At 52.3% G+C, this 24,682-nt stretch overlaps 1 protein-coding gene across 2 annotated transcripts in view; it reads left to right on the top strand.

Annotated features, from left to right (window-relative positions):
- Positions 1-22,140, top strand: part of PPARGC1B (PPARG coactivator 1 beta) — a 110,959-nt gene extending 88,819 nt beyond the window's left edge. Inside the window, exons 5-12 of one of the 2 annotated variants that reach the window (XM_023617445.2) lie at positions 52-1,213; positions 2,112-2,148; positions 2,777-2,841; positions 4,007-4,796; positions 7,918-7,993; positions 10,099-10,220; positions 13,564-13,718; positions 14,615-22,140. In XM_023617445.2, the coding sequence (XP_023473213.2) occupies positions 52-1,213; positions 2,112-2,148; positions 2,777-2,841; positions 4,007-4,796; positions 7,918-7,993; positions 10,099-10,220; positions 13,564-13,718; positions 14,615-14,715 (2,508 nt within the window). In that variant the 3' untranslated portion in view covers positions 14,716-22,140. The remainder of the gene's footprint in view (positions 1-51; positions 1,214-2,111; positions 2,149-2,776; positions 2,842-4,006; positions 4,797-7,917; positions 7,994-10,098; positions 10,221-13,563; positions 13,719-14,614) is intronic. The other variant, XR_011425507.1, reaches the window with a different exon arrangement.
- The last annotated feature ends 2,542 nt before the right edge of the window (positions 22,141-24,682 follow it).

Genomic DNA, 24,682 nt, shown 5'->3' with positions numbered 1-24,682 from the left:
GCAGGAGCAGTATGGGCCTGCCCCCTCACTCTGGCCTCTTTCCCTCTCTAGATGGACAGCACCCAAGACAAGAAGGGCCCCATGACTCAGTCTCAGAGCCGGAGTTGCACGGAACTGCATAAGCACCTCACCTCGCTGCCATCCTGCCCCCAGGCTACAGCCCGCTCCTCAGACACGAGCCTGCAGCCGCCACGCCCCCTTAGTCCCTGGCTCCCTGCCAAGGAGGATGAGGAGCTGGGTGAGGACTGCCCGAGCCTCCAGGCAGCTCCAGCCTCTCCCCGGGACTACTCAGCACCAGGCAGAGCAGGCCCTGGTGCCCAGGTCTCCCAGGAGGACATGCAGGCGATGGTGCAGCTCATTCGCTACATGCACACCTACTGTCTCCCTCAGAGGAAGCTGCCCCCACAGGCCTCGGAGCCAGCCCCGCAGCCCTGCAGCAGCCCCTTCAAGCAGATCAGACCCCGGCCCCTGTCCCAGCACCCTTCCAAAGCCGCTTGGGCTGAGTTCTCCATCCTGAGGGAACTTCTGGCTCAAGATGTCCTCTGTGATGTCAGCAAACCCTACCGGCTGGCCACGCCTGTCTACGCCTCCCTCACGCCCAGGCCCAGGCCCAGGCCCAAAGACAGCCAGGCCTCCCCTGGCCACCAGTCCCCCGTGGAGGAGGTGAGGGTCGCACCTTCTCCCAAGAGCACCGGGCCCAGACCCAGCCTGCGCCCACTGCGCCTGCAGGTGAAAGGGCACGTCAGCCGGTCGGCCAGGCTGCGGCAGGAGGAGGAAGATGAGGAGGAAGGAGAGGAGGAGGAGGAAGAAGAAAAAGCAGAAGAGGAGGAGGATGAGGAGGAAGAAGAGGAGTGGGGCCGGAAAAGGCCCGGCCGAGGCCTGCCGTGGACCATGCTGGGGAAGAAGCTGGAGAGCTCGGTGTGCCCCGTGCGGCGCTCCAGGAGACTCAACCCCGAGCTGGGCCCCTGGCTGACGTTCACCGACGAGTCTGAGTCGCTGGTGCCTGGGGAGCCCCAAGGAGCTCTGCCCTCACTGCGCTTGGCTCCTGGGGCCTACGACATGGAGCGGGAGCTGGGCAGCCCCACGGACGAGGACAGTGGACAAAACCAGCAGCTCCTACGGGGACCCCAGATTACAGCTCTGGAGAGCCCCTGTGAGAGTGGGTGTGGGGACACGGATGAGGACCCCAGCTGCCCGCGGCTCTCTTCCAGAGGTAGTTGGAGTCGGTGGTCTGCAAGAGAGGGGGCAGGGATGGGGTGTGGCATCTCCCCCTGCGCTGTTGGGCAAGTCCCTTCCCCTCTCTGGCTCTCAGCTTCCCCCTCCTGTACACTGGGCTAGCTGGGCAGATCTTCAAGAATTACCCACACATCTCTGAGTTTTTCATCACGCCTGGGTCAGATGCTACTTAAACGAGGAATGAGATGCCTGCCTTCATGGGGCTTGTGTTTCACGGGGGGAGACAGGCAATCAAAAAGTAAATAAGAAAAGAAGTTCATTGCAAATTGTGAAAGGTGCCCTAGAGACATCCTGGGCGATGATGTAACCGAAGGTGTGAGTATATTAAGCTCCACAGTGAAGTTGAATTGTAAATGGTGACAACAGGGGTGATAGTAATGCCACAGTTATCTGTTGTGTGCCTGAGCCAGCCCTGGTCTAAGACTTAACACAGATTACCCCTCACAGGAATCCTGTGGGGTAGGTACTGTTATAATCCCCATTTTAAGACACAGAGATGGGAGGCACAGAGATACCTAGTCATCGGTTCCGCTGGGCAGTCCTGCGTCCATCCCAGGCAGAGCCCACAGCACTGGTCTTGGGAGCTGGGAGCTCTGTGCCACCGTGCTACACCATTTGGCCAGAAGGGGTCGCCCTTGTACCCATCTGCTGTTTCTGCAAAATCATCTAGATCCAACCAGCCATTAATGTTGCTGAGACCCCCGGAATGAAGGTGGATTCCGGTTGTTGCTGCCCTTCCCTAAAAATGGCAGGGGCTTTTGGGTCACGTGCCTGAAGGGAGCTGTGCTTGATACCACTGAAGTTCGGGGTCTCCTAAACATCCATTAATGATGCCATGTTGGGGAATCTTATTTTTTTCTTTTTTGTCTTTTCAGACTCTCCCAGGTGCCTCATGCTGGCCTTGTCACAAAGGTAGATTTTTGGAATTATTGGTTTATTATTCCATGAGACTTTGTCCTGTTGGGTGTGTACATTGGGGTGGGCAGCTGGGGATCTCTGGGTGGTTCATCAGTCCCTGAGCCTGGCCCTGTCCCCATGCCCCTACCCTGATGGCCATGTGGGGCCCTCAGGAGCTAAGTTCCCTTGGGAGGGAGTTTGTTTGTAGAAGCTGGTCTCTGCAGGCCCTGGGGAGAGATGGGGAATCAAGACCTCAGCCCATTTCATAGGCTGTCCTGTCCAGGACCCAGGAAAGAGTTCATTTCTCCACGGGGAAAAAGCTGATAATGCTGTGTGGCTTTGGGCAAGTCTCTTGCCCACTCTGGGCCTCAGGAGCTCCATCTGTAAAATAAGGAGGTTGATGATGCTTGTCCTCCCCTCACCCTCCAGCAGATCTTTTTCACATCTCCCAGGAGAGCTATGCAGCTTTGAATTCCTCTGACAGCCAGGGTTGGGGTTCCCAGCAAGTTGTTCCCAGGCCTCACTTTGTGAGCAGCAGGACCAGGGTCTGTCACTGTGTCCCCTTGCCCTCCTTGTGTTCTCTGGGAGGTGGGGCCTGCTGCTGATGGGCCTCTTGTCTTTCTGTCCTCCCTGCCCCCACCAGTGACCCTCCTTTCGACAAGAAGAGTTTTGAGCAGAACCTGACGGTGGAGCTCTGTGGCACAGCAGGTGAGCCGGGCACTCAGCTGGTGGGGTGCCCTCGGCAGAGCTGGCAAGAGCCCCAGCAACAGGTCCCCCACACTGAGCAGCCCCTGGCCAGTGAGGGGGTACCCCATGGAGCCCTCCCTGCTGCCACTGCCCAGGCTGCACCGGGTCTTGAGATGCATAATGAGGGCGTTATAAGGAGGAGGGTCAGGGCCTGGGCTCAGCCATTCGGCTGCCAGCAACCAGCACATGAGCTGATGGGAAGAGAAAGAGACACACATCTTCCCCCAAAGGAGTCCGCAGTCCCCTGTGGGCGGCAGACTCATACCATGGCAAGTACTGTTCGTTATGTGCTAGTTCCAGAGAATGTGCAAGAGCTCCGGAGCACTGAGGAAGGGGCAGGCAGGGTGGGAGTGTGGCCTGGGAAGGTTCGCAGGGCACCCAAGGCAGGGCCACTTGCAGGGTGAGTAGAAGCTGGAGAGATGGGGAAGGGCAGGGCGTCCCTGGCAGCAGAATCGGCAGGAGCAAATGCATGGAGGAGCAAAGGTACAGGTGCATCTGAGGAGACTGTCACCTGGTGCAGGGAGGTGGAAGAACTGGGAGCTCAGGAAAGAGCAATCAGGAAAGGCCGAGAAGAATGCCAGGCTGAGGGCTTTGGTCTGGATCTTGTAGACTCAGGAACCCCAGGGAGGGAGAGGGCTCGGGCATTTCGCGAGTTCCCTCGGGTGCATGAGGGAGGATGGAGGCCAAGGTCAGGTGCAGGAGTATAAAGGGCATTATGGTGGTCACATCCAGGTGGGAGGTTTTAGCCATGGTGCCTGCCCCCTCTCCACTCTGGCAGACATCTGAGACAGTTGGGAGGGCTTGTTGAGTGACTAGATGTGGAACCGGAAAAGCTATCTCGGATGACCTGGAGGCTTCGGCTAATTGCCAGGCTACAGAAGGGATGGTAAGTGGATTTCATCACATGCCAGCTCCGAAGAATTGAGGATGGGCTGTGTGAGAAGGAGTCCCAGGCCACATCCAGGCTCAGCCAGCAGCGCTGTGATTGATTAGTGATGCCTGCCATCCACTGGGTTGGGGGAGCAGGGGCATGTATGCCACTTCTTTGCCATCCCAAACTAGGGTCTCGGTGTCCCTTGGGGAAGTGATCTGTCTTCACCTTGCATTTCTCCTCTTGCTTGGGTAGGACTCACCCCGCCCACCACGCCTCCGTACAAGCCCACAGAGGAGGACCCCTTCAAACCGGACATCAAGCACAGCCCAGGCAAGGACATGGCTCCCAGCCTCCCCTGCCCCAAGGGCCTCCAGCTTGGGGCCACCACAGGGCCTGCCCACAAGCTGCCAAAGAAGCGCCCCGAGCGGAGTGAGCTCTTGTCGCACCTGCGGCATGCCACAGCCCAGCCAGCCTCCCAGGCTGGTCAGAAGCGCCCCTTCTCCTGTTCCTTTGGAGACCACGACTACTGCCAGGTGCTCAAGCCAGAGGGCGCCCTGCAGAGGAAGGTGCTGAGGTCCTGGGAGCCGTCTGGGGTGCACCTTGAGGACTGGCCCCCGCGAGGTGCCCCACAGGCTGAGGCTCAGGCCTCCGGCAGGGAGGAAGACAGAAGCCATGATGCCGGCTCCTCCCCGAAGGACAGCATGCTCTTGAGAGACCACGAGATCCGCGCCAGCCTCACCAAGCACTTTGGGCTCCTGGAGACTGCCCTGGAGGACGAAGACCTGGCCTCCTGCAAGAGCCCCGAATACGACACTGTCTTTGAGGACAGCAGCAGCAGCAGTGGCGAGAGCAGCTTCCTCCTGGAAGAGGAGGAGGAGGACGATGAAGATGAGGACTCAGGGGTCAGCCCCCCTTGCTCTGACCACTGCCCCTATCAGAGCCCGCCGGGCAAGGCCAGTCGGCAGCTCTGTTCCCGCAGCCGCTCCAGCTCCGGCTCCTCATCCTGCTGCTCCCGCTCACCCGCCACCCGAAGGACCTTCAGGTACAGATGGGTGGCCTCCAGAGGGACGGTGGGCAGCTGAGGAGCCCCGTTGCCAGGGTATCCGGGGAGAGAGGAGCTCTGAACCTGGGGCCGTGTCACCCTGTGTGCCTGTGTCCTGATCAGAGGCTCTGGAGGTGGTCTCCTCAGGGGTTATGGGCAAGTCCTGGAGGCAAGTGAAGCTTGCTGTGTGATGTTAGGAGTGGCCCAATCTCCTGGCCTCAGGGGAGGGAGAAAACCCACTTCCTGGTCATTGGTGGCCTTAGGTCTAAATGAACGTGCCCCTTATTCATCTGTTTTCTGCTTTTCTATTTGTAAAATGGGTAGGTTTTTGTGTAAACGTATATATACTCATACAGTTAATAACCTATGTGACATTTACATGTAAAAGAAAGATTAACATGATTCTAATCTGGGCTCTGGAAAATGCCTGGATTAAAGCAATGATAAGGTTTCTTCCCATTTCTCGATCCTGCTGAGTGACCTCCAGCAGCCAGCCATCCCCTGGAATCTCCTTTCCACAGGGATGATGTGTCGTGAGCCTGTTTGCTCAGACCATCTTGGCTCACTGAGCCAGACTGCAAGAAGGAGCTAGTCCAAAAGTCCTCGGGGAGCGGGAGCAGAAAGGATGGAGGTTTGGCTTGTTTTGGTGGAGACAGGTTGCTTCTCTGCCTGATCACAGCAGCACCTGCCTCTTGCTAGGAGAGTCCTGATGAGGGGGTTGGTGCAGGTCCCAAATCTTATGCCTGCGATGCACCCAAGTGACCACTAGATGGTGCTCCTGGGCCTAGCACAGTGCTACAGCCACCTGGATGGCCTGTTACCAGCCAATGGCTGGGCCCCACCTGCTGAGGATCTGATTCTTTAGGTCTAGGGGTGCTGGTGGAGAATTTGCATTTCTAACAAGTTCCCATTTGATGATGCTGTCGCTGGAGTGCCATACTCTGAGAACCAGAATTCAGGCAATAGAAAGGTAGCTTTTCCAAGGAAACTTCAGCTTTATATTTACACTAACAGCTCCTACCTGTTTGGAAACCTGATTAGAGCAAAAGCTCCTGTCCCCATTAAAATGTGCAAAGAGGGGCCGGCCCCATGGCCGAGTGGTTAAGTTCGCGTGCTCTGCTTTGGCGGCCCAGGGTTTCACCAGTTCGAATCCTGGGTGCGGACATGGCACTGCTCATCAAGCCATGCTGAGGCGGCATCCCACATGCCACAACTAGAAGGACCCACAACTAAAAATACACAACTATGTACCAGGAGGCTTTGGGAAGAAAAAGGAAAAATAAAATCTTAAAAAAAGAAAAAAACGTGCAAATACATCTAACTGAATGTTCACTTTTAGGGGGTTTGTGGATACCCCAGAACCTAATGTTAAGAAGCCCTGAACTGTCTGTGACTCAAAATGAGTTCCCCAGTGACTTCTCTAAAAGCCCTTCCTTCTCTGTATAAGGCAGGGCTTCCATCAGACCTCTCCGAGCCCTCTTTTCGGCTCCATTCTGTTCCCAGGGGTCACTGTGAGCTAGATGGCTCGGTGTCCCCCTTCGACAGTTTTATCTGCAGTGTCTGCTCAGAAGCTCCTAAGGTTCTCTTCCTGTTGAGGCGCGTGCCCTGCCTCCTTCCCCTCCTGACCAGCGCTGGGGTGTTGGGGTGGGCATGCACTTGCTGCGAATATTTGGGAGCCTCTCTAGAAACCCCCATAGGTTCTCCTTTTCCTCTTCCCGCTTTTGGGCCACTTCAGGGCTGGCTTTCCCTGCTCCCTGGAGAAAGTTAATTGGTCAACTCAGGTCCTGCTCAGCTGCCTGGTGGGGCTCAGCACCTCGTCCACTAGGCATCAGCCTTGTCCAGACTCACACTTCTTCACCTGTGCTTCTGCTACCAAACATCGGGCAACAGGCGGGGTTTTGAGTGGGTTTAACGACATAAACCTCAAACCCCACGGTACCTTCCAGTCACTCTCAGCTCAGGAAACTAGCCTTTCTGTTGCAAATGGATGATGATACTATGGTTGTATAGCCCTTATATTCGCAAGTCGCATCCCCTTCTCTCACCCTATTTGAGCTCCAGAGATGCCCTTGGAGGGTGTGTCTGCTTCTTTATCCCCATTTTATAGATGAGGAAGCTGAGGCTCAAAGAGGTTCAAGAGGAAAGCATAGCGAGCAGTGATTGAGCAGTTCCTGGGCTGAGCACTCCTGTGCATTTTCTGATTTGATGCTCACCAATGGGCGAGGAGGCGGCTACAATGGATTCTCCCTATTTGACAGAAGACCTGAAGCTGAGAGGGTTTGAGGAACTGGCCCAGGGTCACCCAGCAGGGAGGTGGTAGAGCCAGGATCCCAGTGCAGGCTGTCGGACTCAAGGTCTCACACTCTTGTCCTCTGAGCTGTCTTCCCAAGGAGGCAGACGGTGCGTGGCTGAGCCGGACTCGCCCACGCCTCCCACACTGTGCTCCTTGCACTGCAGCCGCCCGGCGCTGGCGCTCCAGGGAGAGGGCGGTGTGCAGACAGGCAGGAAGGCACAGGCGTGCAGCTCCCGGGAGCCTCCTTGGCTTGCGTATCCAGACGGATTCACCTGTTAGCCACACCGGACGTGGGGGCCACGATGCCAGGGGTTGCTTCTTTGCCAGGCACCAACCCCTGGAGAGCGCTGGGTCTAGGATCAGCAGACTTCCCTCTAGCTCTGGCTTCCCCACCTTCTAGCTTTAGGCGAATCCCATATTGAACCTGAGCCTCAGGGTTTTCATCTGGAAAATGGAGCAACATCAGACCTCATAGGTTTGGTTTTTTTCATCAGATCAAATACGATGATGAAGTGAAAGGGTCTTTCTACCCCTAATGGTGTAAGAGAGCAAGGTTCAGAGGGTTGTGATGAGCAATGCGGTGGTTCCCAGCGATCTGGTCCCAGAAGCTGGCAGGGAGGCGTGTGTCAGAGTGTTCAGACCCACACACAGCCCTGGCTGTCGAGGCCGAGGCGGCAGGCTGGGCTTCTGCAGGAGGGAGATCTCCTAGTCCTGCCCTCGTGAACCAGTCCTAAAGGAGCATCCCTTGCCTCCTGGAGCACCCCCGTCCCCCGCCCGGCCTGGTCCCTCCCGAGAGTGAGTGCCTCTGCTTTGCTTGTTCACTGACAGATGTGAGAGCAGAGGGCCGTGTTCAGACGGAACGCCAAGCGTCCGGCATGCCAGGAAGCAGCGGGAAAAGGCCATTGTAAGTGACCTGGGGCCCGGGAGCCCAGAGCGATGGGGATGAGCAGGGGCGTCAGGAAGTGCTGGGCTGTGTAGACCTCAAGTCCTTGGAGGCCGGTGGTGGCCTGCAGAAGAGAATCATGTTTCTCTCATTTAAGAAAGCTCAAGGGTCACCAAAGGGCATCTAAGGTGGCACCGTGCAAAGTGTGGCCGAGGGCCTGGCCGTGTGGCCTGCAGTCGGTGGTGGTTGAGGCTTCCGCATCAGGGGCTCGGCAGGGCTGAGAGGGCAGGCTGTGGGGGAGGGGGGAGCAGGACCACCAGGCAACAAACCACCCTGCCACCACCTTCTGTGTGACCTTGGACAGGTCCCCCAGCTTCCCTGAGCCTTGGTTTACTCGTCTGTACAAAAGGGAGTTGGACCTTGAGCTTCCTGAGGGTCCGCCAGCTTGACCAGGCCTAAGGGACCAAGAGAGCCCGTCCCTTGCTCCTCACCCACCTCCCTGCTCCTCCCCAGAGTTAGTCCACAGGCCCAGGCCATCCTGATGATCCTGCTGCAAAGCACCCCACAGAGAAGATTCCTCAGGAAGCTGCAGTGGGGGGCTGGAGCTAGCCCCTTCATGCACTAGGAAGGAAGGAAGGGAAACTAAGAAAGTACGGAAAACCAGACTCCACTTAATTGCTTTCCCCCTGACGGGTGCTTCAGGGTGGGGGGACACATGAGGTATGCATACCCCAGAGGTACACAGCTGTCGGCAAGCAGGTACCTAAAACCACAGGCTGTGGCTGAGTGTCTTCTTGGAATCCATGTGTGACCGTTCAGGAGTTGTGACATGCCTGGCAGTGTCCCAGGCCCTGGACAACAACCGTGAACCAGACATACGAGGTCCCCACTCCCATGGTGGGGACAGAAAGGGGAAAAAGACAACAGACTCATAAACAAGGAATAACAGTATAATTACAGATTGGGAAAGTGCTCTGAAATTAATCACGTCACGACTGAAACAGTTGAAATAAACAGTCGTGTTTTGACTGTTGGGAAGGATGTATTTACATGGTGGTCTGGGAGGGGCATCTTCAAAGACCTGGGCCCCGAGGGGTGAAAAGGAGCCAACCAAGCAAAGATTCGGGGAGAACAGTGGAGCGGAGGCAGGAAAGGGCACTGTGAATTCAGGGAGCTGCGAGAAGGTCGCAGAAGGCATTTGTGTATTGAGCTGAACCCGGACGGTCCTAGTGTGGGATGCACAGTTCCTGTGAATGCTGTGGCCCCGAGGCCTGGGCTTTCTTCTTTGCCATCTGGGCTGTGAGAATGAGATGGCTCCAGAATCACTGACTTAACTCGTTCCCAGAGAAAGCCTGTCCAAACCAGAGCCTGTGGGTTTTGCCCACAGGAGCACGGGTTTCCAGGAACGCGGCTGGAGTTTCTCCAGCAGGTCAAAGTGATTCTTCCAATGGCGGTGGCTCTAACTGGATCCAGTTGCAGATTGGAGAGGAGAGATGGGGAGGGTCCAGCGCTGTTTCCCCCACCCTTTCCCTCTGCTGGGTTTCCAGGGGCCCTTGGGCGTGGCACTGAGCTTACCTGAAGGTGACCTCGTGGTCAGTGTCAACACACTCCTCTGGCAAAACCAAAGATAATGGTGCCTCCAGTAGCTCTACACCGCCCACTCCGTCCCATTGCCTTCCTCCCAGCCTCCTCTGACGCGAGCAACCTGGCTCCTGGCGCTCACCCCTTGCCTTCCTTGGTAACTTGCCTTTCCATCCCAACACCTGCCCTATCACCAAAAAAAACTCAGACTCAAATACAGAAACTACTGAGTATGCAGTTCTGTTGACAGTGATGAATCCCTCTCCTTTCTCTGCCCAGCCTCTGCTCTTTTCCTTCAAGTAAGCAATTGCTTCCTTTAGGGGCCACTTCCCCATCCAACACTCGGCAGCCCCCCTCCTCCAACAAGGCAGGTCCCCTGGGATAGTGACTGTGATTGTCCTCTCTGACTCCAGCCCCAGCTGCTATCACTTGCTCGGCCAGGAGCCATGGACTGTTCACTTGGACTCCATGGGAGCCCGCCACCAAGGGGACCCCAGGAAACCAGAAAAATGATGCCGTCCCTCTGTGTCCCTCTTCCTGAGCAGGGCGAAGGCCGCGTGGTGTACATTCGAAATCTCTCCAGCGACATGAGCTCCCGTGAGCTGAAGAGGCGCTTTGAAGTGTTTGGCGAGATTGTAGAGTGCCAGGTGCTGACGAGAAGCAAGCGGTGAGTGGAGTCAGTGCTATCGCAGAGGAGGGGCATGGGGGGGCAGAGGTCCTGATCCAGAGCTGGCCACACAGAAGACGCCCGAGGGGATTTTTGGAACATATTTGACAAAATCCACAGCGGAGTCCTAGAGAGCAAGGCTCAGGAGAAGGACCAGTAATGATCGTACAGCCCAATAACACGTGCTGATGGTTTGCTGAACGCCAGGCAGTTTCCATGCATTCTCTTGCTTAAATTTTCCAGCACGCTTGTGACATATGCATGCTTATTCTCTCTGTTGCTCCCCTTTCTAGAGGAGGTGAGACAAGTTAAGTGAGCAGCTAGTTAGTGGCAGGGTCAGATCTACAGCCCACACCCTGGAGCTTGTGCAGGGCAGCAGACAGCCCCTGGGACTTGAAGGCACACTTACATCGGGACCTCACTGTGCTGCAAGCCCCACACTGCTCACATCCCTCCGTTCCTCTGCAGCAGCCAGTCTTGACTTTTCCTTCTGCTGGGCAGCCCTGGTGTTTCCTCACTCACCTGAGGAAGCAGTGTTTTATCTGTCAGGGCGTCTGCAAGAATATGCTGCAGATAAATGCACCAATGAGATGTCAAAACTTTGTCAGTTTTGAAATAATTCTGAAGTATCTCCCGTCATACTTGCAAACTAAGTTATTAAGGTTTTAAAATTCTAATTTAATAATAATTTTCAAAAGCTTCAACAAGAAAAGAGTTTCTGCATAAGAATAGTCACACACCTCACATCTATTAGGGTGGCTACAAAAAATAAGAATTGTTGATGAGGATGTGGAGAAATTGGAAGCCCTATTGGTCAGAATGTAAAATGGTGCAGCTGCTGTACAAAACAGTATGGTGGTTCCTCAAAAAATTAAACATAGAGGGCCAGCCCCAGTGGCCTAGTGATTAAAGTTTGGCACACTCTGCTTCGATGGCCCAGGTTCAGTTCCCGGGTGTGGACCTACAACACTCGTCTGTCAGAGACCATGCTGTGGCGGCGGCTCACGTAGAAAGAGGAAGATTGACAACAGATGTTAGCTGGGGTGAATCTTCTCCACCAAAAAAAAAAAAAAAAAAATTCAATATAAAATTATCATATGGCAATTCCACTCCTGGATATTTACTCAAAAGGCTTGAAAGCAAGATCTAGAAGAGAGGAGCTGGCCCCGTGGCCAAGTGGTTAAGTTCATGCTTTGGCGGCGCAGGATTTCGCCGGTTCGAATCCTGGCCGCAGACGTGGCACCACTCATCAAACCATGCTGAGGCGGCATCCCACATGCTGCAACTAGAAAGACCTACAACTGAAAAATACACAGTTATGTACCGGGGGGCTTTGGGAGAAAAAGGAAAAAAAATAAAATCTTAAAAAAAAAAAAAAAGATCTAGAAGAGATATTTGCACACTCGTGTTCAAAGCACCATTATTCGGAAAAGCTAAGAGGTCGAAACAACCCAAGTGTCCGTCAACAGATGAATGCATAAAGAAAATATGGTATATGCATGTGATGGAATATTATTCAACATTAAAGAGGAAGGGGATCCTGTCACATGCTACAACACAGATGAACCTTGAGGACATTATGTTAATTGAAATAAGCCAGTCACACAAAGACATGTTGTGTGATTCTACTCACGTGACGTATTTTAAAGTAGTCAAATTCATAGAAATGGAAAGTAGAATGGCGGTTGCCAGGGGCTGGAGTCGGGGGTGGGAGTTGCTCTTTAATGGGGACAGAATTTCAGGTTTACAAGATGAGAAAGTTCTGAACTGTACACTTAAAAATGGTAAAGATGGTAAATTTTACATTCTGTGTTTTTCCCACAATATACTTTTTTTAAAAAAGAGTCCTTGCACAAATGGAACTGTTCTAAGTTCTGTGCAGCCTGCAGGATATCAAATGAAGAGAACATGCAGAAACAAAGCAAACAAATTAATCTCTAAAGAGAAGGGTCAGTGGGTTAAGATTTAAAAAATACACGTATCTTGGGGCCAGCCCGGTGGTGCAGTGGTTAAGTTCGCACGTTCTGCTTCCACAGCCTGGGGTTCGCCAGTTCGGATCCCAGGTGCGGACAGGCCACCTCTTGGCAGGCCATGCTGTGGTAAGCGTCCCACATATAAAGTAGAAGAAGATGGGCATGAATGTTAGCTCAGGGCCAGTCTTCCTCAGCAAAAAGAGGAGTATTGGCAGCAGATGTTAGCTCAGGGCTAATCTTCCTCAACAACAAAAAAAACACATATCTCAGACACACTACCAGTCTCACATTTAAAGAGGCAGAAGCATTCCCACTTTGGCCTGGTTCAGAGAGGTGTCAGGAAATGTGGTCCAGTTGAGTGTTTATTAAGCACCTATTGTTGGTAAGCCTGTCCTGAGTGGTAGGAGAAGGCCACATTGTCTCTGCCCTTGAGGAGTCTACAGAGTGGATGGATGGATGGATGTATCAGTCAGGATTCTTTCTCATTGTTCATGGAACTGAAGAGTCAGAGGGTAGAAGTGACTTACACCCCCCTCGCCTTGACATCCTTCTCAGGCGTGCTTCCCTCGTGGTCACCAAGTAGCTGCCTACAGCTCTAAGCTTATCTCCTACCAAGGGAATCAGGAGTCTCCCTCAAGGTTCCAACAAAGACCTGGGATGGATTCGTTGGGGTTCCACTTTGGGTGATATCCTTGAACAAATCACTGAGGCCAGGGAGGGCCAGCATCATGTGACTTACCCTGGCACCCTGAGCCTGGCTGAGCTCATGGTGATGTTGTCAGAGGAAGGAGAGTGGATGCTGAGCAGGCAGGCGTAACCGATGTCCACTACAAAGGATGAGATGTATATAGAATGCCAGCGATGTTAGGGAAGTGGGAAGGCCAAGTTAGCAGCCAGGGAAGTAAAGGACGCGGGAGAGAGGGATGGGGGCGTGGGCATGGCAAACCCAGGAAAGTGGCGATTGTGAAGGAGATCCAGGGGAGTGTGGAGAGCCTCGGCTTTCAGAGCAGGAGGCCTGAGTTTGAATCCCTGCTCTGCCACTTGCCTTTGGGCAAATTCTGAACTCCGCTGAGCCCATTTCCTCATCCCTGAGGTGGAGATAAGAGCAGCATCCATTCAAAGGGCTATCTGGAGTGTGGAGGTAGTGTGGTGGCACACATTCAGTAAGTCACCTGCTATTATCATCATCATTATTATTATTATTACTACGTTGCAGAGGTCAGCCCGGCGACTGTCGTCATCTCTATCTGGGAGCCAGGCAACATGGTTACCGAATCATTGTGGCTTTCTGCTCCTCACCTAGTAATGGGTGGTCTGACAGTGTCAACCAAGCTGGCCCTGTGACACGGTCCCCTGTCCTCTCCCCACAGGGGCGAGAAGTACGGCTTCATCACCTACCGGCGTTCTGAGCACGCTGCGCTCTCGCTGAGGAACGGCGCTGCCCTGCGGAAGCGCAACGAGCCCTCGCTCCAGCTGAGCCTCGGAGGGCTGCGGCAGTTCTGCTGGCCCAGACACACTGACTACGGTAAGTGCACGGGCCCTGCCACAGTCCAGGAAGACCCAAAGCACGAGGGGCAGTGACTCCTTTACTGAAACTCAGACCAAAGCCCCCTCTGGACACAGCTCCCAAGCCCCAGCTCCAACGTGCTGCTTGGCATAACTTTGCAGCCACTTTGCCTGGAGGCCACCATCTTGTTCTTGTGGTCTCTGGTCCATCTCGTCCCGTCCCAGGACTGGTACCAAAGAGATGAAGCCTCCCATGGTCTCTTGGAAGATCCAGTCTTGTGCTCACAGGGCTGGTGGTTGCCCTGCCCCCTGGAGAGGCGTTCCATGGTGGCCCTGACAGGCACCAGCCTTGTCCATTAATGGGCCACAATGAAACAATATTATCACTCTGCTCTTGCCATTTGGGGACAAGTTGGTGAACAAGGACGAAGAAGTACAATTTAGGAAAGAATTATTGGTAGGGCAGAGTCCATTGCAGCTTCCCTATTACAGGGCTGAGTGACAGGAGGCTTAGGAGGGTTCCAAGCCCGGCATCGCTCCACCTGTCTCCATGTCCACTCATGGGACCCAGTTCCATGTCTGTACAATGAAGGCATCCTCGTTTGTTGGCCCCCTCACGTGACTTCTGCAACATTTCCTAATGGGCAAGACGCTGGGTGGGGAAGTAGTATTATAGGATATCGGAGCTGGAAAGGAGCTCTGGGGTGCTCGAATTCAGACCCCCCATTCTACAAACAGGGTGGCCAAGGCCCTGAGATGTTGCTGTCACAGCAGAGTGGCAGAGCCGATGCTCACTGTCCAGTGCTCTCTGAAGCCTTGGGCCACATCTCCTCCACCGGGCTCACCCTGGTGGTTGATTTTCCGATGGTCAGGCCTTTCTAAGTTGCTCACTGACTCCTCCACCCCCCTGCCCAGATTCCAATTCAGAAGAGGCCCTTCCTGCGTCAGTGAAAAACAAGTATGAAGCCATGGATTTTGACAGCTTGCTGAAGGAGGCCCAGCGGAGCCTGCATTGATAACAGCCTTAACCTTCGAGGATATACCTCAATACCTCAGACAAGGCCCTTCCAATATGTTTACGTTTTCAAAGAAATTAAGTATATGAGAAGGCGAGAGAGCGAGCGCGTGAGAGAACACACGTAAGAGAGAGAGAGAGAGAGACTTGAAACTGCTGTCCTTTTAAAAAAAATCAATGTTTACATTGAACAAAGCTGCTTCTGTCTGTGAGTTTCCATGGTGTTGACGTCCCACTGCCACATTAGTGTCCTCGCTCCTGACGGGTTGTCCCGGGTGCGCCTCCAGTGCTGGGTCGGTCACCCATCTCCCCTTCCTTCCCGACCGACTTCCCCTCGTAGACATGCAGCCATGTTCACCATGACATTTCTTGTCTGTAGTGTGTGATGATGAAATTGTTACTCGTGAATAGAATCAGGATTATAAACTCATTTTTAATTGAAGAAAAAAAAGTATATCCTTAAAATAATGTATTTATGGCTCAGACGTTCTGTGCCTGGGATTATTGTATCGCTTCCTTGGTTTTTAACTATGCACTGTCATGAGGTGTTTGCCACTGGGCTGCTGTGCTCCCTTTGCCAGAACGCCCCCGAGGTGCTGGGTGGCCAGCAGGCTGGTCCCCGGGGAGGCACGGCCTGCAGCCACGACTAGGAGCCATGGAGACAGGTTTCTGGGCCTCTTCTGCCAAGCCCTGCCCTTCTCTCATCCAGCAGCTTTGGGTCTGGTTACAATCAGAGCCCTCATCTGGTGCCCAGCTCATGCTAGAGTTTGTGCCTGGCCATGAGTGCTCAGATCCTCACGGGCTTGTAAGGGAGGCATGTGAGCTGCATTATTTCATTTTTTCCAGGGGAGGCAGGTAGTGCCCCGAGAGGCAAAATGACTTGCCCACGGTCTCACGGCCAGGGAGAGGGCAGAGCAGCGACCCAGCCCAGGCCTCCTGTTTCCTGCAGGACTTATGCTCCTGCAGTCACTGGGGTAAAGATGCAGAGTTTCAGGGGCTGGTGGAAGTGAATTCAGCTAAATTGGGCAACAGGCTAGATGCCTAGGGGCTCATTTTGGGAGTTAAGTCAACAGCTAACTCGCCAGCCTTAGGCGAGTTCAGGCTCTGGCACGTGTCTTGATCCAAGGGGTCCTGTGGTTTGCCTACACCTGTGGACACACCATCAGAACTTTAGTGACACACCTAGAGTGGCATGGGCAGGTGATCTGGGAGCAGTCATCCTTTCTGGGCCAGCCACCAACCCATCCTACTCCCTTCAGCTTGTGTTTCCCTTTCCCTCGCCTGAGAAGTTGTTTTGGTGGCGGGGGCCACAGAAGGGAATGGGAGGGGTGGAGGCGGGGTAAGACAATCTCCAAGCTCCTTTTCAACTTAGAGCACATTCTAATCAGGCTTCACTTTAAAGTTTGTGTTCTTGAGTGATGGCAAAGCCACGTCCAGCTTGGATGTTCTGCGGGTGCCTTGGAGGCTGTTCAGGAGGGAGGGCGTGGCCAGCAGGGTGTGGGCACATTGCTTCTGCTTCAGACAAATCAAGCACCTCCAACTTGATCTCTTTCAGACATCAGGGTTCCCTGGGAAGTTTTTGTATTTAAAAGAAAAAAGGCCCTGCTGCTTTAAAAGCGTTTGAAACTGACTTATTAAACTAAACAAGCTAATTTAATATATTCCTAGTGCCAGGCCTAGTCCTCTGAGAATTGGTAGTTGATTTTTTTTTTTTTAAGATAATCAAATACCTCAGTAGGTAAACTGGGCTGATGAACTTGTCCTAGGCGATAAGTATACTTCAAGCCCATGGAGAAGGGTGGAGGAGACAGGCTTTAGCAGGAATAGAGAATTTGAGCACCTGTGTGTCAAGTCATTGACTTCTCTGGGTCCCAATTTTCTTTTCTGTGAAATGGACTGAGGGAGAGAATGAGGCAAGTTGATCTGCAAAGTCCCTGCCAGCTCTAACAGTCTTAGTTTCTATGAAGGCATGGTCTAGCTCAAGATGGCAGATTCATGGCATGTGCACCACTACTCCTACATCCTTGGCCAGTGGCAGGCATAACTAATTGACCACAGCACTCATGTTCTTTGAGCTCAGTCATGCTATTGGAATCCTCAAGCCAGTGGTCTGGGCAGCCATTACTAATTGATCAGAGTTTAACCTATTCGACATCCTGGCCTATCTTTGAAAGGTTTCCATCACACAGAAACATATGGTGGCTGGGTTTCATGCTGGCCCATCCCCGTCTGTCATACCCTGATCTATGAGAAAAAAGTCCCCTAAAGCCATTCCCTGGCACAGGACTCCCAATACTACTGTGACACACAGTCCCATTTGGGACCTGGGGTGGGGGTGGGGAGGGGAATAGTGGACATGAACGTGTTTGGGAAAGGCAGGGTTTATGAGGATGGACACCAAAAAAGGGACTTTCCACAGCACAGACCTGAACATTCTAAATTCCTTTTATAGCTGTTCACTGCCTAGCACACAGTAGGCACACAGTACGTGGTTATGGAATACAATGGAATCAAATCGAATTTAAATCCATCTGCTGCCTCCCCTAAGGCCTCGTTTGCACCGAGGAGTAACCTGAGTTCACTGCGCGGAAGCCGGTGGGAAAGCACTCTCTGGATTCAGAGTTGGACTCGGTCCCCTCTAAGCCCCTCCTCTGGGCTTCTTCCTCCATTGCACTAGGCCAGAGGCTCTCCCGTGGGCAGGTGGTACTTTAGGGTAAAGAAATGCAGATTTTTAGGGAAGGACAAGTTTCTCCCTCCCCTCTTCTGGGTCAGCTGAAGCTGCCCTTTCACTTCAGATTAGTGCAGGGCACTTATTTCTTAGACATTGGCCCTTGAGCAGAGCAGAGATCTGAGTGTGGCGTTGGGACATAAGGTCAGAGCTGGGGGCCGGTGATGGGAGAGGATGCCTTCCAAGAGCATCGAGCAGTTTCTGCTTACCATCCAGTATGTAAAAGGCTACAGGTTCTAAAACTGGCTGACCCTGCAGACAACCTCAATCCGGAAGACTCATTCGGTGCTGTGTATTATTTATCAAGGAGACTCCAAGGTCTCTCCAGGAAAACTAGTCAACCTTGGTCTCTTTCCCACCAAATTAAGGAGTAACCCAGAGGGAGCAGCTGCCATTGGCAACCATCTCGTTGTAGCTCTGTCCTAGTGTTTGCTCTCGATGATGTTTACATGTGACTGCCATAAAAGCTTACTGTAGACTGTGTCGATAGCCGCCCACACAGGGCAGGTTGTACTGTCTGTCTCTGTGCCGTGCTGGTGTCTCCCAAAATGTCTGATCCAACCGCTAAGTGGAATTCTTCCATCTCCTTCCTCAGTCTACAAGACTGAATCAGAATCCTCATTCTCGGGGGCTCTGGTTACCGAAGGAAAATGCATCAAAGAGGTAAAGGATATGAGTGGATGGAGTGCAGCTAAGCCCCACCCCCAGTCCTGCTTACCCCATCACAGCTTGCCCCCCCAACCTGAGAACTGCTTGGAGTCAAAAAGCACCAGTCAGGTGTCTGCATCTGCCATGAGATCTCACAGCATTGCGTGTGGAATGTGCTCAGCAGAGAGGCAGGGCTCCGGGGGGCTTTGGGGCTGGGAAGAGGGAAGAAGGAATGCTCTGAGCTTCGAAGACTCAGTACCCGAGTCCTGATGTGGGAAGAGATGCAACAGGAAGTCTTTCATTGCCTAAAGCCTATGCTTGTTGATGTTCTGAGAGAGATTTCTTCTAGGCGTGTGCAACACGCATGCCGAGGCCACTGGGCAGGTGGTGAGTGGAGGGGGCAGGAGGCACTGACGTGTGATCCTTCTGCGTGAACAGGTGGGAACCCCATCCCAGGCCTCGGGTTCAGTTGAAGTCACAGCTGAGCCTGCAGCTTGAGAGCTGGGTCATCCCAACGGTGAAGCAGAATCAGCCCCAGAGGATTTGTGATATGACCAAGGAAAGACATTGGATGGACAGTAGCAGATAAAGTGAACCTAATAGTTTGATTGGCCAAAGAAAGGGGACCCGCTCACCCTTCCCACTGGGGCAGAAGGAGACCCATTAGTACTTCTGTGCAACATGTGTAAGCTGGCCCCCAAGTCCCTGAGGCATTTGCACACACGAGTGGGCTCCAGGGCTACTTGCCGAGTCCAGAGGTACAGGGTGAATGGAGGGAGAGCTTGGGAGCTGGGAACCCACTTGCACAGGGATGCCCTTGACCCAAAACAGGCACGGGGTCAGGGGAGCCCCTGGGAGCCAGCTGCAGGATGTCCAGGAGGTAGCCAGAAGCTAACTTTGCATTGAACCAATAAAAGCACTTTGAGAAAACCACAACACTGCAGCCTGGCTCCATGTCTCTATGCTGGCAAACGTAGGTCTCCTTTGGCTGTGTGAGGTCCTCTCCTAGGGACTGGGACACAGGGTCAGCAGGGGGGCTGGTGCGAGGGAGGAGAGAGCTGAGAGGCCTTCCTAGATACTAGCAGCAGGAGAACCAATCCTAGGTGGCCCTTTGCTGGCCTCTTTGTTGGAGGCCCTAGAAACAGGAAATGGTGAGTTTCAATCTTGGTACCTACTTTTGTAAAAAAAAAAAAAACAAAACCAAACAAAAAAAATTAAAACAGCCCGACTGATTGATTGAAATGTGTTTGTGGAGCAAGTCATTTAACTGTAAGCCATCTCGGAGTGAGAAACCCAGTGTTTCTTACTTGCCATGTCATCTTGGGCCCTTGTTTCCTCATCTAGCAAAATGAGAATATTGGATGGGATGAGCACTAAGGCCCTTTCACCTCTGACGGGCTCAGATTCCCATGCTGGAGCATCGGGCATCCATCACCAACCGGCGAAACCAATTCCCTTCTCTGGCTGAGCTGAGCTCGTGTTCAGGGGGAGACTGCTCGCTCGGCAAGGTCACCAAGCAGCAACAGACTCAAACGCACACAGTCCTGGCTGAGTTACCTTATTCCAGGAGGCCCACTCCCCAGGGCAGATCTAAGCCATAGTTTCTGGTGGGGACGGTGAGAAGTTAACCCCCAGCGCGGCTAGGTGGCGATGTCGAATCTCACATTAGCCTTGTCAGCGTCCCCACCGAACAGCTTTTAATCCGAATGTTGTGACCACTTGGCTGTTTCTCTCTTGCTCTCAGACAATACTAGCAATACACTTGTGTTTTCAAAACAGCTTAACTTAGGGCACTTTTCGCACATTTCTTTCAAATGATTGTAAAACATATGGGACAACAGGAGGCACTGATCCCACTGAATGTGTTTAGGGCAGCTTTTGTTTTCTGTTTCTTTAATGGTATAGCAGCGGGGACTGAGGCTTCGAGATTGAGGGGGGGACAGATTCTCCCATATTCCGTTGCATCCGAATGCCTTGCACGTGCAGAAGCAGCACAGAAATCCAACTGCCCGAACTGGGGGCTTAGAAAAAATGGTTTTGCTGACGGTCAGTGTCTGGGCCGTGCACCCCCTCCCAAAGAGCTGTTTCTATAGCTAGAAACTGCTCTGTGCTGTATCTTCCGTCGAAGGATCCTCCAGGGAAGCCTGATAAAGCCTCCTCTTCCACTCTGCCAGCCTTGCTCCCGGGTGACTTGGAAAGGGACCGGTTGGTCAGCCTCCACCTCAGCACTTTGCCTTATCAATGTCTAGTCGCCATCTAGTGGCCAAAGACTGTATCCACCAGCTACCCAGATGGAAGGCAAATGAATCCTTTCTGCCACCTTGCTGTCCAACACCAACTTTGGGAAGAAAATGTAATGTCATGAGCAAACTGTCCATATGTTTAGAGCCCAGTGTCACACCAGACAGAAGACTCCAGAAGCAGCCACTTAGTAGATGCTCACGCAGATGCAAGTGCACTAGCTGTCCTGTGGGCAGAGGAGACAGGAGTGGACCCTGTGTCCGGGTGCCCGGGAGGGGTTTACTGTAACTGCAATACTGGCAGCCCAGCTGCTGTCCTTGTTAAGTGAACCTCTGCTAGGTGGCCTGCACTGTACCCTCGGGACAAGCCAAGAGGGTGGGTGTGAGGATTCTGTGCGGGGGCTGGCCATGGCCTTTGATATGGTCCACCAAATAGCCAAACAGGTTATTCTTTTGTTGTTAGTTTGTGTTTGTTTTAGTATTTTGTATTTAAAAATCTTGTCAAGTGTTTTTGTGTTAGGAATAAAAAGTCATAAACTCTTCCCAACTTTGTTTCTTGATGGATGTTCTGATTCCAAGAGAAACGGGTTGGAAATCTCAAGGGGCGTGTGGTCAGTGGAACAGAGAAGTGGACCACTTGGGTTTCCAGACGGTTTCTGGGGGAGATGACCACCCGGAAGTCTGGCTTGGTGCATTCTGCTCTGGAATTTGTACCCACCCCTTCACCTCCTTGTGCCAAGGTATTAGCATCGGCTTTGAGCATCTGCCTCTATCAGAGGCAGCTGCTAATGTTGAAACCAACACAAGATCCCTCTCCCCAACCCCAGGTTTCTAAAGAGACAGTGTCTGTAGCTAGCCTTAATCGACTGGGCAAGGTGGTCCCTATGGTCCCTTCCAGCGGTTCCAGATCTTGGACTCAAATCCTTTTCTCTTGGTGTGACCATGCAGCCTAGAGAATTCTGAGCAATAGGGAGTCAGGGCTTTCCCTGGCTCTGTGACAGGGTCAAACCAGGGAATGGCTAAACTTGTGAGTTTGGGCATCCCCAGGGGTACTACCATAGGGGGCATTATTTATTAGGAAGCTCAACAAGGTAACTACAGCCTGGGGTGCATGAGCGCAAGGCTGTGTGTGTGTGTGTGTGTGTGTGCGTGTGTGTGTGTGTCTGCGTGTGCACGCCTGTTTGTGTGTATGTGTGGAATTACATTGATGCATTTCTTGAGAAAGGTGCAAGAATTTCACCTACACAGAGGGACACATCTGCTTTGTTATTTATAATAGAAAGCTAAATTTTAATTTTTTAAAGGACACTGCTACTGATTGAGAATCGAGTTTTTAGTTTTGCTATTTTTTTTAATTGGTAGAGGATTTTTATATATTTTTTCCATTTTGTTGGGTTGTGTCCTTATTTATATAAATACTTTATCTGTAAGAGGCAAGGAAGAAACCTTCCTTGCTTTTAATTATTGTGGTCGTCATCCCCCCCTATTTTATTTCTGGTGTGATTTATCTGTCTTACCTTCTAAATGAGAAAATGTTTTCCTGTATTTGTACATTGTCAGATTCTATAGTTTCATAGATAATTTAACCAAATTGCTCTATGTATTATTATTCCGTGAGTATAAAGTTCTATTTTAACGTCTGTAAATACTCCAGAACTGGCTTCTTTTCTCAAACTCCTGCTGTGGAGTTACTGTTTACATCACAAAAACTGTAGAATCTCTATGCTCATGTACTGTAAATAGTGAAGTGATCTGCTTATAAATAAACTTAACAAATACACTATGGAGATTAAAGAAAATACCACCCACAGCCCTGCCCAGGTGTGTCTTTATTAGTCCTGCGTGTTCGTTGAGGGACACTCTGGCCATGACATGGGGAAGGATTCTGGTTTCAGTGTCACCTTCTCAGAGAAAACCCCGATCAAGGGATGCTGCCCACCCCCCCAACCCCGAGACTCTCCTTCCTTTTTCCTCCCTCACAGCACTTTTCATGGATCCTAAGGGGCCATTCAGACTTCTCTCCCGTAACCGATGTCCCTGTACCGGCTTTGCCACGACTTTATAAAGGGAGACCCTTTCCCAACAGGGTCTCCCTTGTCTTGGGGTACCAGCTGTTTCACACAAGCACACTCAACGCTAAATACATGTGCTCAAAGAGATACTTTGACATGGTTTCAGGCAAAAACTCACCAGTTGACAACTACAAAACGGTTTCTGGTCAGAGGATGTGGAGAACAGGTTGGAACTGTGCACCGTGTTTGGGTGAATCGAGACATTTTGCTCACTTCTCCGACGAGAGCAGTGAAGAAGTGGCGCCTTCCAACACTCAGGCTTGGGGGTGTGTGTGTAATTTCCTCAGTTTCAAAGCACTCTTGGATTTAGCCTTTATTTGGCACTAAAACTACTTTAGTTTTATTTTTAAGTGCAGTCGGAATGCACGATCCCCCTGTGCCCCCAAAGGGTGGAAACGTTAGTGAAGAAAGTTATACGCAAACAAGAACAGGTACAGTAAGCCATTCCATTTCATGTTATATGCAAACTATTTTCAAGTAGTTGTTTATTACCTACATAAACTAGTTCTTGTGCAGGTGATTTATTTCCTCAACCAGGAAACTGTTTGGATTTCTTTGGTTGGAAGGGAGCACATCGTGATTTTCCCTTTAAAGTGAATGGAGGGGTTTCCACATTGCAGCAGGTTCGCTGCCATGGATGAGAGTGATTGATTGCTCAGTGTCTGTCACCCCCTCGCCAGGCGTCAGCCCCAGGAGGGCATGGCTGCTTCTCCATTCACTGCAGGGTGCCCAGGCCCACTGATCAGGAATTCCTGGATGGGCGAGTGAGCGGCTCCTATCCGTGGCCTGTTGACTATACACACACAGCTGGGGAGGCAGCCCAGCCGCAGAGTCACAGGAAATAATCCCTTCAAAGATGCAGTCAATGGTGCAAGGACCCCAAGACCTGCGTTTGAGACCCAACTCTGCCGCTTCTGTATTGTACCAACTTGGACAAATCACCTCTTTGGCCCCTGGTTTCCCCAACTATGAAACAAGATGATTTGCTTAGATGAACTCAGAGGTCCTTTATGTTCTAAAAAAGCTGATTCTCTGACGCAGTATAGTGCAGGGGAACTGGTTACAAGCTGGAAGTCTGGTGTCAGGCTGCTTGGCTTTGAGTCCTGACTCCACCACTTATCAGCTGGATGTCCTTGGGCAGCTTTCTTAACCTCTCTGAATCTCCACATCATCATGTGAGAAGTGGGGCTAGTAATAGTTTCTACCCTATAGGGTTGTTGAGAGGATGAAATTAGGTCATGCTGGGTACCTAGGACATCGTAGGCACTTAATCGACATTAGGTGTAGTCCTCATCATGCACAGTCTCATTCTACCCATAGCCCTGGGAGAGGCCTGGCAAGGATTAAGACCTTTGTTTGAAAGATGGGGAAGCCAGGGAGAGCAGAGGGAGGCAGCCCAAGGGACAGAGCCAGGACCAGCAGCATCCCCTGTATGTTCTTGGGTGACACTTATCTCTCCTGTTTACCCTGCAGCTTAACCACTACATGTGACGTGGTTAGGGACATGCCTCTGCTTAGAAGACCACTGCTCTGAGCGTGCCGATGTCCAGAGGGTGGAAAATCTAGCTTGAGAGCTAAAAGAAGAGGGTTCCAGGCTCAGCTCCCTACGGACATCATGACCTGCAAATATGTGTGGGGCCCATGCGTCAGGGGCCCTGATTGATGTGGTGTAGGAGTCGCGGGGCCGTGCGCCCTGGACACGGTGTTCTCTGTGACCTTGGGTATCTGCTTCTGGAGGGAAGCCGGGGAGCTGTGCCAGGAACTTGGCCCAGCCCACCCCCTCGCTGGCCTTCAGTTTCCTCTTCTCTATAAAAAGGGAGGTTAGCGTCCATCAGTACTAACGGTTTGGAGAAACCACGTGTTCCTCCTCAAAGCAACTGCTAATATATTAATTTCTGCATAACCTCTGTTTGGGAGGAAGAGACGTTCTAGAGCCAACGTCCGCTTACAGGAGAACAGCGGACAGAGGAATGCGTTTTACGCCCCCACAAGGAAGCAAAGGGACAAATCCCGAACATGGGACAACTGACCCTGTTTCTGCAGCAAGTCACTGGCAAAGAAAAAACAGGAGGGAGCACTGTGTCGGTTAAAAGAGACCCAAGAAACAACAACTGAAAGTCACCCTCGTTTGGATCAGACTCAAGCAAACCAACTCCTAGACATTTTTGCAACAATGCGGGAGAGTTGATTACGGGCTGACGTCATAAGTCGGGTTCCCCAGGAAGCAGCCGCTGCAATGGGCTGAGTCTGCAGGGTGCTTATTAGGGAGCACCCTGGGAC

The sequence above is a fragment of the Equus caballus genome, chromosome 14 (assembly GCF_041296265.1).
Source record: "Equus caballus isolate H_3958 breed thoroughbred chromosome 14, TB-T2T, whole genome shotgun sequence".
Classification (NCBI taxonomy): domain Eukaryota; kingdom Metazoa; phylum Chordata; class Mammalia; order Perissodactyla; family Equidae; genus Equus; species Equus caballus.
Note: the sequence above shows the minus strand (reverse complement) of the source record. Positions and strands in the feature narration are given on the sequence as shown.